The sequence below is a fragment of the Urocitellus parryii genome, chromosome 15, assembly GCF_045843805.1.
Source record: "Urocitellus parryii isolate mUroPar1 chromosome 15, mUroPar1.hap1, whole genome shotgun sequence".
NCBI lineage: Eukaryota > Metazoa > Chordata > Mammalia > Rodentia > Sciuridae > Urocitellus > Urocitellus parryii.
Window position 1 is genome coordinate 24,830,580 of NC_135545.1, and position 27,937 is coordinate 24,858,516.

A 27,937-nucleotide genomic window follows, 5' to 3' on the forward strand; every position below is an offset into this window, starting at 1 on the left:
TGTGACAATGCCATTATGTTCATGCAAAACATATTTATTCTTTAGAGATACATGCTTAAGTATTTGATCGTGAAGTGTCAAGAAGTCCATAGTTTTAAATGGTTCAGGGAAAAAAATAGATTTTGATTTATCACTTTCTATGCATATCAAACACATAAACATATATATAGATACTCTGATGCTGGAATCTATAGAAATAACATGTAAAGTCCTCATGGACCCAGAGTCGCTTCATAAACTGTGAATATATTCATAAACAGTGAATAGTATTTATTGCTGGGGACATTCTAATCCGTTTTTTAATAGCAAGATTTTAGTATGTTAAAATAAATATATATCCAAATAAGAGAATGTAATTTAGCTATGATATAAATGAGGTAGATCTAAGTATTGAGAACAATTGTTTCTAAGAAATTAAGTGAAAAAGGCAGTTATAAACTGGTGTGTATGATAGGACTCACTTTACTTACATGCTATCAATCTTCTGAGACAATTTTTTGCCGAACCTTGTTTCTGAGCTTCACGTATGTTGATATGTATCTAGTTTACTGCAGTTTTCAGTTTTGGAAATCAAATCATGGTTGATTACATACGTTACAAAAATCTTTTTCCTATTTGTGGCTTGTCTTTTACTTTAATGATATCTTCAGATGAATATAGGTTTTACATTTTCATATAGTTCTTATATAATAAAACAAAAGGGAAAACTCATAAAACTAAACACACATGCATACATATACATTTTTTGGCGGCCCCAGAGATTGTACCCAGGCACTCTTATATGCTAGATAAGCCCTGAGCTACATTCCCAGCTCTTTGTTATGAGACAGGGTCTCATTAAGTTGTCCAAGCTGGATTCAAGCTTGAGATCTTTCAGCTCAGCCTCTCTAGTTGCTACGTTTACAAGTATGAACCACTATATCCAGCAAAAAACATATATTTTCTTGCATGAAGTGAATATGCTTTAAAAAATCTGATAAACACACATCAAATCAACAGCCATGCAAATATCTTGAATTACAAGTTTTGCTTTCTATACCATCTATGTCTATAATTTTTGAATATTTAAAGTAGCAAGTATTAGTTCGTTATTAACCAAGGAAACTTCTATGGATGTTCATGAACATAAAACTTTATTTTTATGGGAATTGTTCTTGGAAGAGGATCTATAACTTTATCTATAGATTCTCAAAGGGATATGGGACCATATAATGTTAACAACACAGCTGTAGGTTATATGAAATATTTAGTGAACTAAATTTTTAGAGGCAGAAAGCTTCTTGACATTCTCAAGGTAACTTTGGGGAATTTACATAATCTCTCAGTTAGTTTTACAATATGTATAATAAGATTAATTAAAAAACCCCTTTATTCTATAATGTTGTTTTAAAAAATAAGCAAATACATGTCAAGTATTTAGAAAAGGGTCAAGGGTCATCTAAGTGCTTGAAAAAATGTGGTAGTCACTTAAGATGAAGACTAAAAAAAAAAAAAATAAAGAGATCCAATATTGTTTTGTGGGGAAGAGTGTGCAATAAATATCCCTTAATCAAGCCCTGGTGCTACTTATTAATAGGTCCTCACAGTTATAAAATAAGCAAGTACAAGAGTGCTACAACAGAAAAACCTATCTCTGTAAAGTTTTTCTTTGAAGTGTTTTCTCTAGTAATAAACGTGTCAGTCTCAGGGAAGTTAGAGCATAAGTGCAATAAAATATTTCCTATTATTTTCTTTCTCTGGTGCCCCATTCTTATGAGAGAACATAAATGATACTATCAGAAACAACTGCTGTTTTTAGCAAACAGGTCTCTTCATCTTCGCTGATAAAAATCAGCTATTATTTAGAACAGAATTTGAATCAGTTCAAACTAAATGTATTTAGAAGTGATTCATAGGATAGATAACCTTATGATATCTTAAGGTTGAAGTGATTTTATTTTTATTTTAGAAAAATGAACCAAATTCTTGAAGAAGATCTCCATTATTTTTATATCTACTTAGATAAAATTTCCAGAGCTGAAGTTTCTAAACTTTGTATATACTTCTGAGAAATCCCTTGTGAAATTTCTGAGACTATGTATGTCTAAACTTCTGCAAATGAACACTGATTTCATCAAAAGTTCTCTTTGTTAGCTGTAAAATCTTTAGCTGAAGACATCTCTTCCTCAATTAGGTATAGTTTGAGCAATGAAAAATGTTATAGCAGTTTTATGCTCTGTTCTGATGCCCCAAACATGACTATTCAACAGCACCTATTTAGTGCTAAGTACTGTTTCAAGCATTGGAGAAACAGCAGTGAATAGAATCAACAAAAATCTCTGTCTTTATGGACTTTATATTCTCCTATGGGATGAAATAATAAAAACAATAAGTATATAATATTTTAGCAAGTTATAGGGCCCTGGGAAACTGAAGCTGTTACAAGGGCAAAAAGGAGTGGTTGAAAGTTGCAATTTTGAATAGAGGAGGCTCACTAAAGAAATCAGACAACAGCTAAGTAAAGATGTGAAGAAGATTAAATATATTTAATGAAGTAACTTCAGTGAAGTGATACAGATGTCTAGAGGAATAATATTCTAGATTGAAAAAATAGCTACCTAACCCAAATCATGTCTTGTAGTATTGCTGGAACAACAAGGTGCTATATGTGCAAGGCACCAGAGTGGGGTAATAGATGAACAGAAGGTCAGAGAAGTAATCTTGAGCCAAAGTATGTGGGCTTTAGAAGGCCATTTTAAGGACTTTGGCTGGGCTGGGGATATGGCATGCATGCGGCCCGGGTTCGATCCTCAGCACCACATACCAACAAAGATGTTGTGTCCACTGAGAACTAAAAAATAAATATTAAATATTCTCTCTCTCCTCTCTCACTCTCTCTTAAAAAAAAAAAAAGGACTTTGGCTAGTTTGCTAAATGAAGAAGCTACTGGAAGATTTTAAGAAAAAGGGCATTATCTGATTTACATTTTGAAAGATCAGGGCAGCTCATGTGTTGAAAAGAGATTGTAGACGAAAAAAGGGTAGGAGAAGGGTACCAGTAATAACTGGAATAACTCGAGTAAGAAATGACAATGTTTGTATGAGGATAGTCTCAGTGATGAGGGGAAAAAGTGATCAGGTTGAAAATATATTTTGAAGGCTGAACAAGATTTTCCAACTAGACTTGATGTGGGTGTGATGGGAAGAGGCGGCAAGGATCACTGTATTACTCTCTCATTACTTTGTGACTCTCAATGAGCAAAAGGCGTGAATTTGATGAGGGTAAGAGTTCTCAAGGTTTTTGTTTTCAGGACCTCTTTACACTTTTAGAAATTACAGAGCACCTGAAAGAATTTTTGTTTATAAAATTTAAATCACTTTCACTCCATGGACCCTCTGACAGAGTCTTTGTGAATGTACGGGATATCTAGACTGTATGCTGGAAATTGCAGGCCTAAGCAAAGATTAGGGTTACTACAGCAGAACTGCAAAACAGTCATCATTCAGCTTTTGACATCCAAAATACCAGTTTTTGAATAGTTAAAAAATAAGTCGGTGGTGTGTGGTGGCACACACCTATAATCCCAGTGACTCAGGAGGCTAAGGCAGGAGGATCCCAAGTTTGAGACCAACCTCTGCAACTTAGCAAGGCTCTAAGCAACTTAGTGAGACCCTGTCTCAAAATGAAAAATAAAAAGTGCTGGAGATGTGGCTCAGTGGTTTAATGCTACTGGGTTCAATCACCAGCACCAAAATAAATAAAATAAAATAAAATTTAAAAACAGAGAAAAGAATACTTTATTGAGAGGAGAAGATTTTAATATTCTAATTTTCATATTTAATGGAAAACTTGAGGGTCTGAAAAAGTTTTACTTTAAATGATAGGTAGAAAAAACTCAAGTCAGGATGCCAGGCTACATAAGAAGGTTTGGAGCTAGTGAAAGTCAGAAGGACAAGAGGAGATCTGATATCACTTCCCTTGACCAGTTTTAGTGTCCAACTTGTAGAGGCATAGTTCCCAAAACATAGAAATTAATGGGAACTAGACCCTACTTCCTATTGGAATTCAAGCAGGAGCCTTTCTTTTAGAATAAGAGGTACTTATAGGGGTTCTCCTAAGTGTCTTTTCAAGACAGTGTAGAAGGGACTAACCTAGTATTTTCAAACTGACCTTAACTTTTATTTGTAGAGAAGGAATTCAAAATCACCTGTGGGGAACATAAAAGGTAGCCAATTTGAGAGTCAATGGACCTTCAAAGGGACTAATATAGTACAAGGAAAATGAATCATATGGCAAAAGATGAGGCCACAGACAGTCCAAGTTATAGATATATGGTGCGATGGAGTTTCAAAGGAATACATAAGAAGCAGAATTAAGTCTGCTAAAGTGAATTATTAGCCTTTGACTGTGTCAGGAAAAGAGGTCAGGAACTCTTGGTGCCCTACTGCCAACTTAGGGAGCAAATGCTAGCAGGGCACTTAATACATAAGGGCCACCGAAGTAAAGGCACAAAGATCTAAGGGCAATACAAAGGTCTCCTTCTAATCCTTTAACATATAAGCCTATTCTTAGGTTCTAACCAGCTCCTATTTTTGCTAGGGGAAGAAAGAATGTGAAAAGATACAGAAAAACTAAAACTTAATTCCCAAAAGACTAAAAGGTTAAACACTCAGATAATTCCACCCTACGCCTTTTGTGTATGTGTGTGAGACAGATATGCTGGGGATCAAACCCAGGGCAAGCTCACTAACACTGCAAAGTACATCCAGCCTAAAGATAAATTTAATTGACAAGTTTAAATTTCCTTGGGTAAAAAATAAATTACCCAAGGTAAGGCATTCAGCCTTCTATCAATTTTAGAAAACAAACAGGTTACCTTTCCTATATACACATATTATAAATTGGTAAAATTTTAATGTCACAACATAACATTTTAAAGTAACCCTTTTTTTATTTAAATGTAATAAATCTCTTATTTAAATGATCAATCATCTGACTGTTTCTTTTACTTAAGGAAAACTTCTAGAAGAATAATATACCAACATAGTCTATAAGGAAGAATGCAAGTAAACAATAAGTGAAGAAATTAATTCCTCCATAGCAAGGCAGGACTTAGATGGCCTGTGCTGTTGAATAGACAATACTGATGACAATTAAAATGGAGACGTGAATATCTAAATATATAACTAAAATATCAATGAGAAAATTTAACTGTGTCAAAGATTTAAATGCAAAAGCATAAAAGCACCAAAAATAATTAAAAACTTGTTTGTTACCAAAATATTACATCCAAGTAGCATTTTCCTAGCATGACACAAAACAAAGATACCATGAAAGAAAAGACAAATTTAATTAATAAATATTTAACAGTTATATATGTTCGAAAGAAAAAAGGAATTTCTACAAAGTAAAACACGCAACATACATTTATAATGTACCAAAAAGCAGAAATAATTTTCTTAAGGTAAAAAAAAAACTCTTGTAAATAAACTTTTTAAAAAAAAAGGAAAAACTCTAACAGAAAAATGGGTAAATACTTGAATAGGCAATTCCAAAATAAAGAATTATAAATGGTCAGTAAGTGTATGTAAAGCTGTTTGACATTAATGATATAACTCAAGAAATGCAAATCAAAACAAGATGCAATTTTCCCCTTTGAAACTGACAAAAAAATGGAAAATATCAAAAGTCATATATATATTTTTGGTATGCCTGAAATAACTCATAATTAATAATTATATATTTTACAATATAAAAGAAAATACCAAATTTGGTAAGAATGACTACTTTCATATACTTTTTGTAGGAAGGTAAATTTGGTATAAACTCTGAAGGGAAACTACAATATTTATTACAATTCAAAATGAAAGTTGTGATTATTTGTTTATTCTTTATCCACTTTTCTGAAAAACATTATTTAAGGGAAAATACACATAATTACAACCTTAATAAACTTCTGATAATAGCTAATATACTTATGTTTGCACAAGAACAGAGAGATATACGTACAAAAATATTTACTGGAACACTGTTGCAAACAAACAAGAAATATATCTAACTGTCCACCAAGAGATGAATATTAAGTAAATTATGGCGTCTCTATATAATGGAATGATATGAATCTATAAAAGGTCAATTTTATATTAGCATATACTGATATGCTAATATATATGAATTAAGACAGAATGACAATTATCTACACACTAATTCAACTTGGACCAAACACAAAATTGTGTGTAGACCTGCACAGGATGCATCAGCTAGAAGAAACTGAATATACATTTGAACTGTTTAAAATTTCTTACCATAACCATGCTACTTTAAAATAATTCAAAAGCAAACAAAGTTTGTAGCCCTCTGTCTATCCATGGCCTTAAAAATACTGAATACTCCTAAACTTCAGGTTATGATCTAGACCTTCTTCTCTAGCTCTGGGATCAAACTGACAATGGACATCTACATGTAGGCACAAATACTTTTTATTGAAAATCAAATTATCCCAAATAAAGAATATTAAGAGAAAGTAATGGTCTACATATTGGACAAGGACCTGAATTCTGATATTTTCTCTCTCTTTTTTTTTTTTTGAAGGTAGATACTTATTCTTTAGTTATCAAATGAGCTAAACAGACAGTAAGGCTGATTTTCATTTGCAGAAGAAAAGGAGTGTTGCAGGATCTGCTCTAGCTGATTAATGGTCATTGCTGTTATGAATGGAGGGGTAGCCTGAAGAATTAATAGCCAGATTTGATTTTCTTGAGATGTATTACTGATGTAAATGAGATGATGAGAATAATGTGATCAGATCACTATATAGAATAGTTCACAGTATTAAGTAACTTGAACACTTGAAGTCTATTTAAAAAGCTGTAGTAGTCATGAATCAGAAATGCCAGTGGTTATAAATAAGTCTTTGCCTGACAGAGTAACAAAACTTAAACAAAAATAAAAACATTAGGAAGAGACAGTGATCTGAAAAGGAAAACACAGCAATCCATAGGGAAAACTAAGAAATGGTCAACTCGCAAAAGCAAAGAAAATGTACTTCAATAATAATCTGAGAAATGCATACTAAAATCATAATTAAATACCATTATTTTCCATCCTTTAAATTGACGATAATTTTAAAAGGTAATAAGTTCAATCCCCAGTAATGCCAAAAAAAATTTATTTTTGTTTTTTTTTCTTCAAAGGCTTATTCTTCAGAAAGTTTACTATATCCTAAGGAATGAGTACACTCTGGACAATGAGAAGCTCACCATAGTTTAAAATTTGGTTAAATTCTTTGATCAATTTTGTAGGGTTCCATAGTCCTAAGCCTTGTGTGATGATTTCCTTTGTCAATGAGAACAGTTTGTCTAATAAAGATTTACTTCATTCTTCCACATATTATGGCTAAATTTAGTTAGTCTGCTTCTTCCAGACTAACTAAATGATCTTTTGACAGCTGAAGGCACTTCTTGCCATCTTTATAACTCACAAATGATTACAGAGGGCTTTACATAGAATAAGTACTCAATGAATGCTGACATAACTTTAAAGGAGATAGCAATTTGAATGTCACAACTCTAATAATTATAAATTTTTAATATTTCCTTAATATATTTTAACTTCTTAAAAGTGATTATCAGAATTTTTTTACATTTTATACAATAGATTGTTTACTTAAAACTCACACCTCCTGTAAACACAATTGTGTCATTTTATGTCATAATTTCATAAGGCAGATTTTGTTGATTGTGTAAAAATACCCAAGAATTCTTTATAAATTATTTAAATGCAAAGTCAATATTTTTAAGAAAGAATAATATTATTGAACTCAAAGTAAATTTCTAAAACATCATGACAGAATTTTCCTAAAAAAAAAAAATTATGTGGGGAAAAGCATGTGTATGTGTAATGTCAATGAGGTAACAGAAAAAATTAGCTTACAACTATAGAATTTCCTCATCTTGAAAAATGAGTTGTTAAGACCACTTCCATGGCAAGAAGTACTCATACCATTACTACTGACAGTTTCATATGATTTAGTGTCCCAGATAAGCCAAACTAAAAATAACCTCTGTTTTCCTTGTTCAATTCCCTCTTCTTTTTCCATTGTAAGTGTACATTTGAAACCAAACAACTCAGAACCATAAAGAGCTTACTATGTAAAGGACTGGCTTTGTTTGTTTTAAATCAGTAAAATTCAGAGTACATTTGGGTGCTAATTTCTTAACTGTTCAAATTGTATTCATAAAAATGTGCTAGCAAAATTCATAACAAATTTAGAGTTAATAAAAGGCTTAAAGAACATAATTTTAGTTGTCTTTTCTTTCTTAAATTTTATTACTTTTAGCAGTCATCAGGCCTTTTTTGTTCATTTGCAATTAGTTCAGTGACTAAAAATGTCATAGCAAAATCAGATCATAAGCCTTTGAAAACTGGAGACAAAAAATGGGGAGAAGAAAAAATAAAGGATTTATCTTTGCCTGTCACACTGTACACTATATATGTACACTGACTGAAGATCATGGTGGTAGTTTTTTCTTCTGTTTTTAAATAGGAAACACCAACTAATAATATATACAGAAAAGTGACATATCTAGTGTGCCACAATTTTGCAACTCCTGTTGAAATAATGGACCTGAGAACAATTATCATAGCTGCTAAAACCATTAAGGAGCAGTATAGTAGACGACCCACGCTGAGCAAACCCTAAGCTAGACAACAATTTTACACTATAAAAGAAAAGTTAAATGATCAGTCTCCATAATGAGCTGAAACACACAGCAACACACTGGAAGTATTCCTGACCACTACTCCTGCCTGTTGATCCTACAAAGCTGGATTCTGGTTAAGGTTCTAAATCTAAACACTAAGAACAGAAGCCAGAGTAACATGCTACTATCATGGGGATACAATGAGGAAAATCCAGACACAGATAATTTTTTTTTTTTTTTGTCTGTTGTGAGTCCTTTTTAGCTCCTGGTTTGATAAAAACAAGTGAGATATTTTGAATAATGACAGGATATTTGATGATACTCAACTTTATTATTTAATTTTTTAGGTTTCAAAATGATTTTTTTGGTGGCTACAGAGATACAGAGAGTGAAGTATGTATAAATGAAATTATATGTTTGGATTTTGTTTAAAATTATCTGGGGTGGAGAGACTTGTGTGGATGGGTACAGAAATGAAACATGATTGGCATTCATAACTAAGATATCATTTATAACTAAGCTAGGGAATTAAGTGTGCATATATTTATATTATTTTGCCTACTATTCTATGTTAAAATTTTTCCACATTGAAAAATTTTTTAAAAAAATCGTTTTGGAGTACATAAACTAAATATTTTTCTTTAGCATTAGTCAAAGACTTTTAAAAATAAAGGAAAGAAACAGCAGGCAACATGACAAAATTATCATGAATTCATAAAATGGGAGAATTCAAATTTTGAGGTGGATAACAAACAACAACAATAAAATAACTACAAACTTATTTATTATATTCAGTACTGTTTTTAAGTTTCAAATGATTTCTTATAAACTTTTAACAGTCGGGTCTTAACATTCAGTCCACGAACAAGTGAATACAAGAATAAGTAAAATCTGTAATTCTTAGGCAGTTTAAATTACATATTTCACATTTATGTGCAACTTACCTGCTGTAAAATCTTCAGTCAGATCAATAAATGCATGAGAATGTGGAATTCGCATTTTACTTTTAGTGGTCAAAGCAGGATGCCATGATAAATTTCTAAAATATAAAATAAAAATAACTTTTTTAAGGTAAACATCAAATGAGTATTGCCCAAGTAGAAAAATCTCCCTGCATGCCAAACATTTTAGGATTATTTGTTTTTATTGAGATATTATTATTGTTTGGATGGGAGGTGTCCTCCCAAAGCTTACATGTGGCACAATGCAAGTAGGCTGAGAAGAAATGATTGGATTCTGAGAGTCTTAACCGAACTGGTGAATTCATCACCTTATAGGATTAACTGAATGGTAAAAGAAGGAAGGTGAGTTGTTGCAGGAGGAGGTAGAACATTGGGGGGTGTGGCTTTGGGGTATATATTTTGTATCTGGCCAGGGGAGTCTACCATGTGATTTGCTTCTCTCTGCTACATTTTTCTGCCATGATATTCAGCCTCACCTTGAGCCTCCAAGGAATGGAGTCTCTTGTCTATAGATTGAGACCTCTGAAACTGTGAACCCTCAAATAAACTTTCCCACCTCTACAGTTTTTCTAGTTGGGTCCTTTTAGTCACAGCAGCAAAAAAGCTAACTAAAACAGAAATTGGCACCAGATATTGGTTGTTGATGTGACCATCCTGACCATGTAGCTCATAAGCTTTTAGAGCATTTTGGAATTGGTTGGAGGAATTTTGAGGTATTTAACAGGGCAAGCTGGAAATGCTTTAGACTGTTGTAAGCAGAGTTTAATGGCTGATTCTCATGGGAGCTCAGAAGACCAGACTGCCAATGGGATAGTGAGTAGTGAAAACAGGGCTCAAGAGGGTTCATAGAAGACCTCCACTGGAATTTGGAATAGAGGCCATTTGTGTTATGTTCTGGCTGAAAAACTGTCTGCATTTTGCCCATGATTTGAGACTTTCTGTGAGGATAATTTTAAAAGTGAAGGACTTCTTAATCTGGTGAAAGTAATTTCTAGATAGCATAGCATTCAGGCGGTGACATGGATATTGCTGGTGGGTATAAGCCAAATTTATTGTAATAATCAGGAGCAGAAAGCAAAGCAGAAATATTTGAAAACCTTGGACTTGAAATGTGGGAATAAAACTGGGACTCAGGGGCTGGGGTTATAGCTCAGTGGTAGAGTGCTTGCCTCATATGTGTGAGCCCCTGGATTCAATCAGCAGCTACACATTAAAAAAATAAATATTTGTTTGGAAGATCTATCCAGTGGTGAGAGAGGTATGTTAAAGTCACCCAAGATTACTTGTGTTGTGGTCAATTTGACTTTTGAACTTGTGAAGGGTTTGTTTGATGAATGTAGATGCTCCATTGTTTGTGTAAATGTAATATTTATAATTGTTGTCTTTTTGATGTGTGGTTGCGTTATGGCATTTGCAGGTATATGGATGGCATTGGAGAAGATAATGCTAAGTGAAGTTAGCCAACACCAAAAAAACAAATGCCGAATGTTTTCTCTGATATAAGGAGGCTGATTCATAGTGGGGTAGGAAGGGGGAGCATGGGAGGAATAGATGAACTCTAGATAGAGCAGAGGGGTGGGAGGTTAAGGGAGGGGGCAGGGGCTTAACAAGGATGATGGAATGTAATAGACATCATTATTCAACGTACATGTATGAAGACACAAATTGGTGTCAACATACTTTATATACAAACAGAGATAATAAAAATTGTGTTCTATATGTGTAATAAGAATTGTAATGCATTCCACGGTCATTTTTTAAAAAAATCAATAAAAAATAAAGAATATATCATGTCCACCTGCAACTAAAAAAAATATTTTAAAAAATTGGGCTAACGAAGTTGCAGTCGTTAAAGACATTACTGCTACTAAAGGAATGCTAAAGACTGCTCAGATATAATAAGAAAGATGGTTTGAGGGCATATCAGGAGTTGGCAAGACAATACGCATTTCAAGCTCAAGGGAATAAAAGTAAAAATTCTCTTGAGAAGAGATCAGTGGGGCGCACTTCTTGCACAAGAGTGCCTAGGAAGTTTTTTCAACAAGTTCAGCTACCTAGGTACTGAGAGGCTCTGTAACTAGGGTCCCCAGAAGCTTGGAAACTGCTCGAAATTGTGGCAGATCTTAGCATCAACCAGGTGATGCTGATTCTTCAGGAATGCAGGATGCTGGACTTAGGGGGTCATGGAGGCTTCTACCATGATTTCAATGGAGGGCCTGGCAGGCCAGACAAAGCACAGCAGGGTCAGAGTCCCTGGGGGCACCCCTGAGAGGGCAACATATGGAGATGTGGAGGAAGCTGAAGCTGCAGTGCAGATCCGAGATTAAGAAATGCCAGTGGTGAGGGACACCATCCTAGGAAAGTTTCAGGATTTGAGCAGAGACAAGCCAACAAAAAGGCCACTTTGATTGCAACCAGTAAAGCCACATGGGCGAATCTACACAAGCCCTTTGGAGAGATCATCATTAGGCCCTGTGCTTCAGATGCCAGACACAGACATGTTTGCCCAGCTGGATTTCAGTCTTGTTTTGGTCCTATGCATTCTTTCTATGCCCTATTTTTCTGAATGGGAATTTTTTTCTGTGCCATTATACATTGGATACTTGTAAACTGTTTTTAATTTTACAGGAGTTCACATTGTAAGATTTCCTTGCACATCAGAGAAGTCTTTGGACTTGAAATTTGAGCAATCTTGGAATAGTTTAGACTATAGGGACTCTTGGGAATGGACTAAATGTATTTTGCAATGTCAGATAAGTATGAGCTTTTGGTGGCCAGTGGCGGAATGTTATGGTTTGGAAGTGATATGTCAAAAGCTCACATATAAGATAGTGGAAGAAGGTTCAGGGAGGAAATAACTGGGTTACCAGTTCGTAAACCTAAATGAAGGCAGGGTGTGTGTGGCTAGGGGAGGTGGGGCATTGGGGGTATGGCTTGGGTAATATATTTGTCTTTGGCAAGTCAAGATTTCAGCAGCCTGAAATCTTGTGATCATCATGTGAGCTGCTTTTCTTTGCCATACACTTCCTGCTATGATGTCCTGTGTTACCTGGAGCCCCAAGGAATGGAGCCAGCCACTTTTGGACTGAGACCTCTGAAACCTAAATAAAGACCCTAAATGAACCTTTCCTCCTCTATAAGTTGTTCTGGTTGGGTTTTTCAGTCCCAGTAGTCACAAAGGTAACTAAAATATATATATTTCATATATAAACTTTTTGTTCTTTTAAAGTATACAAGTCAGTGGTTTTTAACATATTCACTATATTACTCTCTAATTTAAAAACATTTTCATCACCTCCAAAAGAAACCCCCTACACTTTATGTACTCTCTGTTTTCCTTTCTTCTAGCTCTTGACAACCACTAATCTGCTTTTTATTTCTATGCATTTCCCTATTTGGGATGTTTCATATAAGTAAATGATACAATATGGCATTTTGTGTCTGGCTTCTCTCATTTAGAATACTGTTTTCAAGTTCATCAGTGTTGAAATATGTGTCAGTCCTTTTATGTTGGACAATATTGTATGATTATCTGCATATGTTTATTCATTCATGTGTCAAAGGACATTGGCTTGATTCCACTATTTTTCTGCTATTAACGTTCATGTACAAGTATTCATGGAGATATATGATTTCAACTCTTTTCAGTATCAGGAATGGAATGCCTGGGCTATAAGGCAACTAACTGTATGTTTGACTTTTTGAACACTTTTCCAAAGTGGTTTCACTATCTGAGATTCCTGCAAGCAATGTAAGTGGGTGTTAATATCTCCATATGTTCGTTAAATTGTTATCATTCATTTGTTTTAATATAGCCATTCTAGAAGTCTTATTTGTATTTTCCTGAAGTATAATGATTCTGAGCATGTTTTCATGTGCTTTTTGGATATATGTATATCTTCTTTGGAAAACTATCTACTCATATCCTTTACCCATTTAAAAATTATATTATATATTGCTTTAATATTGAGTTGTAAGTGTTCTTTATATAATTTGGATTCTAGATTTTTATCTATTTCTTAATTTACAGTATTTTCCTCTCTGTGGGTGGTCTTTCATTTTCTTGATAGTGACCTTTAAAGTCAAGTTTTTACTTTTGATGAGGTCCAATTCATCTATTCTAATTTTTCTTCTTATTTTTTGGTACCATATTTAATGATTCACTATGTAATGATGCAAAGTTATAAAGATTTACGTGTTCTAAGAGTTTTATGGTTTCAACTCTTTTGTCTTTAATTTTTATTTTAAGAATAAGAAAGCAAATGTTTTAATGTCACAGATGATTTTTTAAGATTATGGAAAATGACAACGATTCTCTTTAATATATATTAATTCACAGTTTTAGACCATGCAAAAGAATTTATTGATGTGTACCTCACAGTATATGAAAAATATTAACTCAAAAACATATTAAAAAGCTAAAATCATAGAAGCTAAAACCTAGGAGAAAACATACAGGGTACATCTTAATAACCTTATATTTAGCACTGAATTCATAGATACGAACCAAAAAAGTTAAAAAAAAAAAGAATCTGAACCATTCAAAATTAAAAACCGTGTGCAAAGGACACATCAAGAAAGTGAAAAAAAAAAAAAACACCCACAGAATAGGAAAATACATTTGGAAATCCTATCTTTGTAAAAGTCTAATATTCAGAGTAAAGAATACTACTCAAGTACCAGAAGACCTAATTTAAAAATGGACAAAGGTAGAGCAATAGGCAAGAGAAGGAAATGAAAATGGACAAAAATAGAAAAGAAGAAGTCAAATTATCACTATTTATAGATAATATGATCCTATACTTAGAAGATCCAAAAAGCTCCACCAGAAGATTGTTAGAGATAATAAACAAATTCAGCAAAGTAGCAGGTACAAAATCAACATGCAAAAATCCATGGATTTTCTTACAACAATGATGAATCTGCTGAGAAAGAAATCACAAAAATAATTGCATTCACAATAGCCTCAAGAAGTAAATTGAAAGACCTCTACAAGTGAAAATTATAAACTACTGTAGAAAGAAATTGAAGAGGACCTCAGAAGATAGAAAGACCTACCATGTTCATGGATAGACACAATTAATATTGTTAAAATGGCCATATTACCCAAAGCAATGCAATCCACATTGAAATACCAATGACATTTTCCACAGAACTAGAAAAAAAAATGGTGGAATGAGATGAACATCATTACCCTAGATATATGTATGACTGCACATATGGTGCAACTCTACATTGTGTAAAACCAGAGAAATGAAAAGTTGTGATCCATTTGTGTACAATGAATTGAAAAGTTTTCTGCTATCATGTATAACTGATTAGAAGTATAAAAAATAAATTTTAAAAAAGTCCTAAAATTCATTTCGAAGAATAAAAGATCCAGAATAGTTAATGCAATTCTAGTCAAAAAAGCAATGGAAGCATCACAATACCTGAATGAAAATTATACTACAATGCTACAGTAACAAAAACTGCATGGTACTGGCATAAAAACAGACACACAGACCAGTGAAACAGAACAGAAGACACAGAGACAAACACACATAGCCATATCCATCCTTGAAAAAGGAGGAAAAAGACACGCTTTTAACATTATCCCATTTTTCTAGCACCATTTGTTAAAAGCGTGTCTTTTAACAAATGGTTTTATATATATATATATATATATATATATATATATATATATATATATATAGAGAGAGAGAGAGAGAGAGAGAGAGAGAGAGAGACAGACACTAGATCCATATTTCTCATTCTGCACAAAAATGATATGAAAATGGATCAAAGGTCTAGGAATGTCACCAGAAGCTATGCAATTCTTAGAAACATAAGATCAAAAATCCAACATACAGGCACAAGCAAAATGACTTCCTCAATAGGACTAAAACTCAGGAAATAATACCAGGAATTAATAAATGAGATGACATGAAATTAAAAAGCTTCTGTTCAGCAAAGGATACAGTTAAGAATGTGAAGAGGAAACCCATGGAATGAGAGAAAATCTTTGGTAGCTACTTTTCTGACAAAGGATTGATATCAAGAATATATAAAGAACTAAAAAAAAAAAAAAACCCAGCAAGAAAGTGTTGTTAAAAATAACAAACAATCTAATTAATAAACAGATGGATTAAACAGATACTTCTCAAAAGAATAAATACTAATGGATGACAAATATATAAAAATATACTCATGATCATTAGCAAGTAAAGAAATGCAAATCAAAACTAAGATTTCATCTCACAGTAGTATGTGTGGCAGTTATCAGAAACACAATAAGGGTTGGGATTGTGGCTCGGTGGCAGAGTGCTCATCCAGCATGCATGAAGCACTGGATTCAATCCTTAGCACCACATATAAATGAAATAAAGATATTAAAAAATACAAATAATAATAAATGAAGAAGAGAATGTGGAGAAAAAGAAACATTTTTACACTGTTGGAGGAAGTGTAAATTAGTACAACCACTATGGAAATCACTATGGAGATTCCTATCAAGGTTAGGAATGAAACTACCATAAGATCCACTATACTCCTTCTCAGTATTTATCCTAAAGAATTAAAGTCAGCATTTTATAGAGATATATGCAGACCCATGTACTATAGCAGCACAATTCATAGTAGCCAAACTATGGAACTAGTCCAGGGTCCATTAATTGATGAATGGATAAAGAAAATATGGTATAAGTATATACAATGGAGTTTTTTTTTCAGCCACAAAGAAGAATGAAATTATGTTGCTTGCAGGAAAATTAATGGAACTTGAGAATAATATGTTAAGTGATATAAAGCAATCTCAGAAAGTCAAAGGTAGTATGTTTTCTCTTATATATGAAAGAAAGAGAGGACAAGGAAAAGAAAGGTGAAGGGTGAGCCCATGAAAATCAAAGAGAAATCAATAGAATAGAGGAAATGGATCAGGTGGAGGGAGGAAGAGAGGAAACAGGAAATTATTATAGAATGATATTGGCCAAATTATATTGAATACAAATATGTAAAAATGAATCTTCATATTATGTATAATTATCATGCACCATTAAAAATATGGGATTTAAAAACAAAATAAATAAAAATGGGCAAGGATTGGACACTTTTCCAAAGAAAATTTACAACTGGCCATTAAGCACATCAAGAGATGTTCAATATAATTTGTAATTACAAAATGCAAATTAAAACCATATGTGACAGCATTTTGTCACCACCAAGATGGCAATAATCTAAAAGTAGAAAATAACAAGTCTTAGGATGTTGGAGAAGCAGGATTCTTTTTTTATTTATTTATTTTTTAAATTTATATATAACAGTGGAATACATTACAATTCTTATTACATATATAAAGCACAATTTTTCATATCTCTGGTTGTGTACATAATATATTCACACCAATTCGTGTCTTCATACATGTACTTTGGATAATAATGATCATCACATTCAATCATCATTAATTACCCCATGCCCCCTTCATTACCCTCTCACCCCTCTGCCCTATATAGAAATCCTCTATTCCTCCCATGCTCCCTCTCCCTATCCCACTATGAATCAGCCTCCTTATGTCAAAAAAAATCATTCAGCATTTGGATTTTTGGAATTGGATAATTTCACTTAGCATTATCTTCTCTAACTCTATCCATTTACCTGCAAATGCCATGATTTTATTCTATTTTATTGCTGAGTAATTTTCCATTGTGTATACATGCCACACCTTTTTTTTTTCTTCCATTTATCTATTGCAGGGCATCTAGGTTGGTTCCACAATTTAGCTATTGTGAATTGTGCTGCTATAAACATTGATGTGGCTGTGTCCCTGTACTATGCTATTTTTAAGGTCTTTGTGTATAGACTGAGGAGAGGAATAGCTGGGTCAAATGGTGGTTCGTTTTCCAATTTTCCAAGAAATCTCCATACTGCTTTCCAGATTGGCTGCACCAATTTGCAGTCCCACCAGCAGTGTATGAATGTATCTATTCTCCCACATCCTTGCCAACACTCATTGTTTGTATGCATAATAGTTGCCATTCTGACTGGAATAAGATGAAATCTTAGAGTAGTTTTGATTTGCATTTCTCTAATTGCTAGTGATGATGAACATTTTTTCATGTGTTTGTTTATTGATTGTACATCATCTTCTGAGAAGTGTATCTTCAGGTCCTTGGCCCATTTGTCTCTGCTTCACTATAATAACAGAGAAGCAGGATCCTTTATACATTACCATGGGGAATGTAAAATGGTGTAGTTGTGAAGAAATCAATTTTGAAAAGTTAAAAAAAAAACTACCATAGAACCTTCTACTTCTACACTGAGGCATATAGGTAAAAAAAAAAAAAAAGAAAAAGAGATATTCATATACTTGTACAAGAATGCTCTTAACAATGTTATTCACAATATTTCAAAGGTGAAAATAACACAAATGAATGTCACTGCATGAATGGACAGAATGTCATTGACTTTTGCTCCCTACCATCAATCTTTGGATTTGAACAGCTGCTAACTGAAAATATTGGTGGTTGGGGGAGAGAAACTATATGTACAGACATTTTTTATTGCCATTAATCCCTAAACAATACCGTACAACAACTACTTATGTAGCATTTGTATTGTATTGGGTATTATATGTAATCTGCAGATGATTTAAACTATATGGGAGGATGTACAAATATTATGCCATTTCATGTAAAGGGGTTGAGCTTTCTTGGATTTTAGTATCCTAGAAAATGCACTGAAGTACTGATATCCAGTACAATATAGATGACTAAAAATACAGTAATGTTTTTTATAATTCAGTTTACATGAGATATTCATAATAGGAAAATATATTGCAAAAAAAAGATTGCTTGTTATAAGGGGTTGAGGAGCAAGAGACCAATTGCTTAATGGTACAGGGTTTCCTTTTATAGCATAGAAAAGGCATTGGAACTAGTTAGAAGTGATGGATGCATATTTAAAAAAACATACTAAATAACTCATACAACTAGAGATTTTATGACAAGCATGATTATTAGTTTTATATTATGTGAACATTACTTCATTTAGAAAATTTATCCTATGTTTACTTATATTCCTCATTCAGTTTCCCCTAGTATTAACATTTAATATAACCAGAGTATAATTATCAAAAGTAGAACATAATACCGGTAGACTAAGTCAACTAAAAAAGTAAAAGCAAATTTAAACCACTTCCCTACAATTTCTCATCAGTAGAGAACAACCTAGTATCAAAGGCATTCCTATTTATAAAGACCATACTCAAAATCAGTTTACTCTAAAAGTTCTTTTTTTTAAAGTTTTCCTAATATACTTTACTAATAAGGCTTTTGTTTTTATTAATGTTACTTGTATAACTTTCCCTTTGATGCTATAAAGTTTCTGCAGAAACCATGACTCATTTGTATCAACAATGCTTTACCAGGATCTGACTCCAGAAAATGGTCAGAAGATAACTGATATTTCCTACTCTTTTCTACTTCAGTCAGAAGTATTTTTTCATAATACTGTGTTTGAGTTCAATATGGAAACATACATAGGCTATCTCTAAAAAAATTTGATGCTATTTAAGTCCAACATAATGGTCAACACAGTATTCAACTGACTGGATAGCAAACAAAATTTTATTCATGGATTGATTCTGATGTCTTTGGAAAGCAGAGACACAATGGACTAATTTGTTCTTGGCAGGTGGAATCTGGGAAGAGGATAAGCATTCATCAAGAGAAAACTATCTCTATATAATATCTGTGTTTTACAAACAGCAACCTCTTCAACAATATTTTTCTAACTTACCCTAGCATATACTGGGTCTAAATACACTTCAACCTAAACAAGAAAATCAAGCAGTATCCGCAGAATTTTATTATTTTAACCAAAAGCCCATAATACAAGATTGCAACAATTAGGGAGAATATATATATGTGTGTGTGTGTGTGTGTGTGTATACACATACATATATGCATGTGTTACACACAAACACACACACACACACAGTATAAAATTCAGCTCAAGGAGGCTAATCATGTTGCTCTTTGTTGAATTATTATCTGAGTAGTTGGCGATCTCATTCCCTATAAAATTTTTAAGAAATTTACTTGGAAATAAGTTATAGGTAGAATTTTCTTGAACATTTCAAATCAATATTCAAGTTCTTCATAATACTTTAAGTTTTATATTGTTGCCTAGGTTTGCTAATTTACATTTACTTCATTTGAAAGGCACCAGCTGAATCAATAGTTGAATTTCATACACAATGTCCATTTACCCCTCTGATGTTTACTAAAGGTGGGGGATTGGAAGGGAAGGTTGCAGTTTCATTTGGCAGGGCATTGAAGATGACTGAGACCAGTATGTTATACATAAGCACACACATACAGATGTCTATCAGAATTATGTTGTTTAAAATTTACAATTGAATAAAAAAATCATTTGCTTATCTTTTAAATTGCTCTTTGTGTAGGCAGTAAGAAAGAAGCAGATAACATTTTTCAGACAAGTGGATTCAGGTAAACTATAATCTTGTCACATATGGCTTCAACCCTTCTTAAAGACTATGGTTACAAATCCAATTTGCTCTGATTACAAGGTAGAAATTGTACAGGTGACAAAGTTGGTAGTTCTAAGTCATATTAAGCCTATTCACTGATGTTTCTTTACTCTAGAAAATTTCAATTATTAGCTTTCCTTCCCAGAAAATATAATTATGTCAATGTGCTCCAATTTGTTGATACTATCACCCTTAATCTCAAAGAACAACATTTATCAAAGAATGAATTTAAAGATAATTAATGTTCACTGTATCTTTTGGTTGCCTATGGTAACTGCTTGTTGAAATGACTGCTAATCTACCTACTTTTCAAAGAAGAATATGCTTCTAGTCCTGTGTTGTTCAAACATTTTTGCTTAAATATGCTTTAAAATAATTATGAAAAACTATGTACCTAGTAACACATTTAAGTCTATTTTCAAAAAAATAATATGGTTTTGTCAGCTTACATTGCTGCAAAATAAGTCATCTTTAAATCTATAATATTTATTGAACTTTAAAAAAAGATTACTTTAAAAATGTATCTAGTGAGATATAAATGAAATACTAAATCTTTATCCATCACTATTTACATCCATACAAATTCAAAAACAAAAAAAGCTTGAATAAGGTCTTCCTTAATAGTCAGAAATTATACTTGAACTTATACTTTCACTTTACTTTATTGTGATATAAAATGTTTTCAAAACTTGTAAGCCTTTTTAGTGATGACTCTAGCATAATTCTCAAAAATAATATGTCTATGAAGTAATCTAAAAATTGTTTAAATAGGTTGTTTATGAATCCTACTGTTTTAAAAAACAATGTCTCAGATGAAATTATTTCCACTACCAGTATACAATTGAGGACACATATTGTTATAGTTTGATACCTTATTAAACCAAAGGTAAAACGTTATTGGAAATCAATGTTTAAAAGTGATTGAGCTTTAAAATATATTAATTTATCCTTAAAATAATGTCTTATTGCTAGAATGAGATAACTCAATATAAAATCTATGTCTACTTTTCATTTTTGTAGATATGAATGTTAAGAAATCTCCCTCATACACATAGAAAGATTGTAAAGAAAGGACATTTATTATAGCTATTACTCTCAATGCCCTGAATTCCTGTGTAGTCATGTCAAAAAACATATATCTACCTATCACTAAAAATAATTTTTTAATGTTCCATCATTTAGGTGTTCGTTTAAAGTTATTGAAAGCAAATAATTGGTCTTTGACTGCCAAAATATGTGTAACCCATTCATTAGAGCCATTTCCTTTCTCATTTTTTAAAAAGTCTAACATTACCAAGATTTATCAAATTACTATTGATTATACAAATTACTCTTCATTTAAAAGTATCTCATTTAACCAGACATACTAAGATTTTGGGAAAACTTTTCATTGCATTGCCAATATATAGTTAAATAAAGCATTCATAAATTATTATATGATTTAAATCAATTTTCAAAACTCTCACTGAAAATATAATGTTAAGAAATTATCCTTAAATTTTTAGGTGTAACAAGTGAGTTGAAATTAAGGGTTTTTTTCAAGTAAAAATCTTCATCTTGTAAATATGTATATTTAAATATTTATAGATTAAATGTTTTTGAGGTGATGTACAGAAAGAGAAATGGAACAAAAAGGTGTGGATAAAATAATAATTGGCCATTAAATTTTGAAATTGGATGACAGTTCCATTATAATCAAATTCATTCTCTTATCCTACCTTTACAAATATTTGAAGTTTTTCATAGTGAACAATTAAAAATAAAACAAATTTCGAGGTGCTGATTTAGTTCATTCAGTATAGGGAAAAGGCCATATAACCCAATTAGAAAAGTCAGTCCTTGCTGTTAAATCAATGTTTCAATGAAAGTTATTTTTGCCAGAAATAAATCTCATGTTTCCAATTCAAATAAATGTGTTAATATGTCATTTAAGGAATATTATAAAAACTGTTGATAAATTACAGAATATATTTTGTAAGACCTTACTAAAAGGAGTCATGATTAAATCAATACAGTTCTGATACTTATTTTTTATAAAATAGTACATTAAAAACAAAACAGTAACGTTATATGCTATTTATCATTGTTTAATTTAAAGCAATGCAATTCAATGTTATATGGATAAAAATAATCCATAAGAAACATGATTTTAAATTGTCCTTCAATAAATATGCGTGCACACTGAACTCATATTTGACTTTTGGAATATACTTAAAGAAAAATAGAGTATAAAAAAGAAATAACATTTCTTTTTCATTTTATTAATTACAACCAACTTTTCCTTTGATATTAATAAAACAAAGATATATACTGCAGAAAAATTGGCTCACAAGGTAGCATGCAAATTTATTTGTTATCAATAGGATACAGAAAATAGCTAACATGAAAACTTCATCAGAAAAAAAAGAGGCTTGATTTTAAATAGTATTCTCTTGATATGATTTGCTAAGATATAATGCTGTATTATAGAAAAGTACTTGTCAAATATGAAAAAAATTATGTGAAAATTTTGTCCTTGAATTTGGTAGTCCTAGATAGCCTTCTAGTTACATCTGAAACCATCACTGTCATTATCCCAAATGACTTTGGCATAAAATGAATCTTTCCAGTTAATGATGTACCCTAGCATTAGAGTACTCAGAGTAGCTGAAAGTTCTACTTTTTGAAATTTGGTATTTCCTATGGATGCTGTCTTGGTTTTGTTCTTACAAGGATCTCTCTCAACAATAATTAATTCCATGTTAATTGTCAGGGATAAAAGAGGCAGAGTTATTAAAATTATCATTACTGTTGCAAATTCACCCTGGGGAATCTGAATTCAGAATATGTCTATGTACACAAAAATGTTTGCTTTCGTCAACAAGCTTTATCTCAAGAGAAATACATATAAGAAAGAAAACTAGAAACTCTCTTAGTTTAGCAGATCATGATTAAAAGGAGGTTTCTCCTGCTTTTGGAACTTCTGGGTTTTCATCCCGCAGGAAATGAAGCATTAGTAAGATTTATGAAGGGTAAGAAATATGGAATCTTTACGTAAAGGAGGAAGAAGTTATAGTGAAAACAAGTACATGGTTAGATACAACAATTTTAGTTAAGAGCAATTATGAAATGTACGCATCTAGAAGGTGATTTCCATAGAATGATCTTTGCTTGAATATTCTTTTGCCAGTGTAGCTATTGTAAGATAAATAAACATAGCCTACTATGTTGTGTTTGCAAGGACGAAAACATTATTTCCCATCTCAAATGGTCTTTTGCATTTCAATTTTTATACATATTCATATTTGTTTCTTTTTTCAATTTCTATCATTTTTTGAAGGCAGTTATTGTACATGAATCAGTATTTAAAGGACTAGGATGCTTGATTAGTATATATTGGCTTTGTTTTATATTCTTATTTTTTAATAAAAGAATATATTAGAAATTTTTTTATTGTTTTAAAGTTTTTTATTTTTTAAAAAAATTTATTTTATGTATTTTTCCTCTCACGTATCTATTTTCCTTGACTGCCTTTCTCTTTTTCTGCTACTAGCCAATTTCTATTGTTCTCTCTTTCACTCATCGTTTAATTTTTTACTTCTATTTTTTCTTTCTTCCCCCATTATCATCACATCCTCCCATCGCTTCTCTTCTCTCCCTGTCCAAAATTTGAAATTGTAAACCTTTTGCACACATATTTCTTTTACTGTGGGTAATAACTGATCACATCATTTCAGTTTATTGTGACACTGCAGATGTCCTAGCAGAAGCTATTTGGGACAATGCTGTACACTGTTTGTATGGGTTGTTGTTAATATTTGTTTCCCCCGAATGGTGAAGTACTTACTGGAAACTTTCCAGTACACTGTAAGTCCACACCCAGGGTAGAAATCTACTGGCTCAGATCCGTACTGTTAGATGGGTAGAAACATGACCAACATGAAAAAGCAAGAGAACAAATCACACCAAACAAAGCAAGATAATTCAATAAGAGAATCCATTGACCCAATAGTGCAAGAAATGTTAGAGAAGTAGCTTAGAAAATTCATAGTTCAACTGATCTGCTAAGTAAAGGACAAGGTAATAATGAAATCAAAAAGAAAATACAGGATTTAGCTGGGCATGGTGGTGCATGCCTGCAATCTCAGCGGCTCGAGAGGCTGAGGCAGGAGGATCACAAGTTCAAAGCAAGCCTTAGCAATGATGAGGTGGTGCAAAGCAACTCAGTGAGACCCTGTCTCTAAATAAAATACAAAATAGCAAGGAGATTTTGCTCAGTGGTTAAGTGCCCCAAGTTCAATCCCTGATTACTCTCCCTGCAAAGAAAAAAGAACGAAAGAAAATACAGGAAATGAATAATCACTTCAATAAAGAGAGAAATTCTGAACAAAAGTCCAGGTGCAATGGCACATGCCTGTAATCCCAGCAGCTGAGGAGGTTGAGGCATGAGATACATGAGTTCAAAGCCAGTCTCAGCAATGGTGAGGCTCTAAACAACTCAGTGAGACCTTGTCTCTAAATAAAATACAAAATAGGGCTGGGATGTGGCTCAGTGTTGAGTGCCCCTGAGTTTAATCCCTGGTACAATAAACAACAACAACAACAACAAAAACAAACAAACAAACAAACAAAAAACAAGAGAAAGAAAGAAAAGCTGAACTAAAAAATATCGAGAAGAAATCCTCAAAATGAAGGAATCCTCAAAATGAAGGAATCCTCAAAATGAAGAAATCCTCAAAATGAAGGAATCAATAACTAAATTAAAAATTCAATGAAAAGTATCTCTAGCACACTAGACCATATTGAAGACAAAATTTCAAGCAATAAAGGCAAAAATATACAATCTTGAAAATAATGTTGACCATGGAGAAAAGATTTGAAGAAACCATGAAGAGAACTTCCAAGATACATGGGATATCATGAAAAAACCAAATTTAAGAGTTAGTCAGATTGGTGAAGGCTTGGGGATACAAGCCAAAGGAATGTACTTTTTCAACAAAATAATATTAGAAAATTTCCCAAACCTTAAAATGAAATGGAAAATCACATATAAGATGCTTATTGAACCCCAAATATTCAAACTTACAACAGACCAACACCAACACACACTATTGTGAAAATGCCTAACATACAGAATAAGGATTGGAAAAAAAAAAAAGCAAAACCAAAAACAGAACAAGAATAGAATACTAAAGTGTTGAGAGCCACAGTTTAGTCAGAATGATGCCTGGCATTTTTGCCAGAGGGAATGGTTGAAAGGTGACCCTGCTCCAGGATTAGGACAGCTCAGGGATTAGGGCGGATCCTGCTGGGAATAGGGTGGTTCCATTAGGGTGGATCCTGCTGGGATTAGGGTGGATGCTGCTACTCCTGCTACTTGGGACTTTCCATTGAGTTCTCGAGGGATTCTGAGAGAATTGGTGCGCATAGCCCTGTAGAGGCAGTGTGTTCCCGGGAAGTGTGTGTAGAGTGCCGGTGAGAGTTCGGGAATAAAGGTTGCTGTTTGAACCTACAAGGCTGTGTGGCGGCTTGGTTATTTTGTGCCCAGCCAGACTGTGGCACTAAAGGATTTCAGAGAAAAATGGCACTTCACATTTAGCGGAAAACTAATCTGGATCTCAGCTGAATTCTCAATTCAGACCCTAAAAACAGGCCATCTTGCAATAGTATATACAAAGCTGTGAAAGAATATAAATATCTACCAAGAATACTACACCCAGCAAAATAAAGCTTAAGAACTGATGATGAAATAAAAACCTTTCAGGATAAAAAATCACAACTAGAAAGCCTACAATACAAAATGTACTCAATATTCCATATAGAATGAAAAGGAAAAGTGAAAACCAGCAAAGGGAGGAACTACACTAGAAGTACAGTCAATCAAAGGAAAAACTAATTAAAATTAAAGGCCAGAAATAAATCAAAATGACACAGAATAAAAATCAATTCTCAATAACAACATTGAGTGCAAATGGCCCACGCTATCAATCAAAATACACAGACTAGCAAATTGGAAAGAACCAACAATGTGCTATCTCCAAGAGACTCACCCATAAGCAATGACATCCACAGACTGAAGATGAAAGGATGGGAAAAAATATATATCATTAACACTGACATCTTAAACAAGCAAGGGTTTCTAATCTCATATCAGATAAAGTGGACTTCAAGCTAAAGTTAATCAGAAGGGAAAAAGAAGAACATTTCATATGGCTGGAGGGAATTACACATCTATAAGGCAACAATTACAAATACATATGCCCCAAACAATGGAGTATCTATATTCATCAAACTCTTCTCAATATCAAGAATCAAGGGGTTGGAGGTGTGGCTCAGTGGTATAGCAGTTGCCTGGCATGTGTGAGGCGCTGGGTTCGATCCTCAGCACCGCATACAAATAAATAAAAGATCCATTTATAACTAAAAAAAAAAAAAGTATCAAATAGACCACAACATAATAATACTGAGTGATTTGAACAAACTTTTCTCATCACTGAATAGATCCTACAAACAAAAACTCAATAAAGAAGCAATAGACCTAAAAAATACAATCAATAAATTACACTGAACAGACATATATTGAGTATTGCGTCCAACAATATATACTTCCTTCTTAGCACCAAAGGATACTTCCCTAAAATACACACATCTTAGATCATAAAGTAACTCTAAGCAAATACAAAAAAACTGAAAATATCTTGCATTTTATCAGATTATAATGGAATAAAATTAGAAATCAATGATAACATAAAACATAGAAACTACTCTAACATCTGGAGTCTAAATATACTATTGAATCATCAATGGATAGCAGAAGAAATGAGAGGTAAGTGAGAACAGTGAAACTACTAAGGCAGCTTTAAGAGGAAAGTTCATTGCATCAAGCTCATTGATTAAAAGAATAGAAAGTCACCAAAAAAAAAAATAGTATGATATTATATCTCAAACATTAGGAAAAGAAGAACAAATCAACCTGAAAAGCATTAAGAGACAGGAAATAATAAAAATCAGAGTCAAAATCAATGAAATTGAAATTTTAAAAAAAAATTTTTAAAAATCAACAAAACAAAAACTGGTTTTCTTAAAATATGAGTAAAATCAATATGTCCTTGGGCAAGCTTCCCAAGAGGAAGAGGGGAAAAAACTCAAGTTACTAAAATCTGTAAAGAAAAAGGAAATTCAAGAAGGACATTACTGAAATACAGAGGTTAATCAGAAACTATTTTTGAAAACATATACTCCAAAACAATAGAAAACCTTGAAGACATCAACAAATTTTATCTAACAAATATTACCTAATCAAATCGAAACAGGACATAGAAAATTTAAACAGATCAATTTCAAGCAATGTTATTGAAGATGACATCCAAAGTCTACCAGCAAGAATGGGATCCTAATTAGAATAAGTTATATTCCATGTATATATGTCAAAACACACTCTAGTGTTATGTAAATCAAAAAATAACAAAAAAAGAGAAGAATATGAATCAAAAGTTCTCAGCCAAGTGCTATCAGAACTTCAAAGAATACCAATCCTCCTCAAATTACTCCATGAAACAGAGTAAAACTCATTCTATGAAGCTATTATCACCCTGATACCAAAACCATGCAAAGACACATCAAGGAAAGAAAACTTCAGACCAATATCCCTGATGAACATAAATGCAAAAATTCTCAATAAAATACTGGTAAACTGCATAGAAAACATTTTGAAAAGATAGTGCACCATGATGATGTGGTTTCTTTCCAGGTATGCAAGTTTGGTTCCATATACAGAAATCAACAGA

The 27,937-nt window shown here is 32.6% G+C and overlaps 1 protein-coding gene across 1 annotated transcript in view; it reads right to left on the bottom strand.

Moving 5' to 3' along the window:
- Positions 1–27,937, bottom strand: part of Itfg1 (integrin alpha FG-GAP repeat containing 1) — a 270,277-nt gene that overhangs the window by 222,839 nt on the left and 19,501 nt on the right. The window contains exon 6 of the mRNA XM_026406884.2: positions 9,626–9,720. Within this exon, the coding sequence (XP_026262669.2) occupies positions 9,626–9,720 (95 nt within the window). The remainder of the gene's footprint in view (positions 1–9,625; positions 9,721–27,937) is intronic.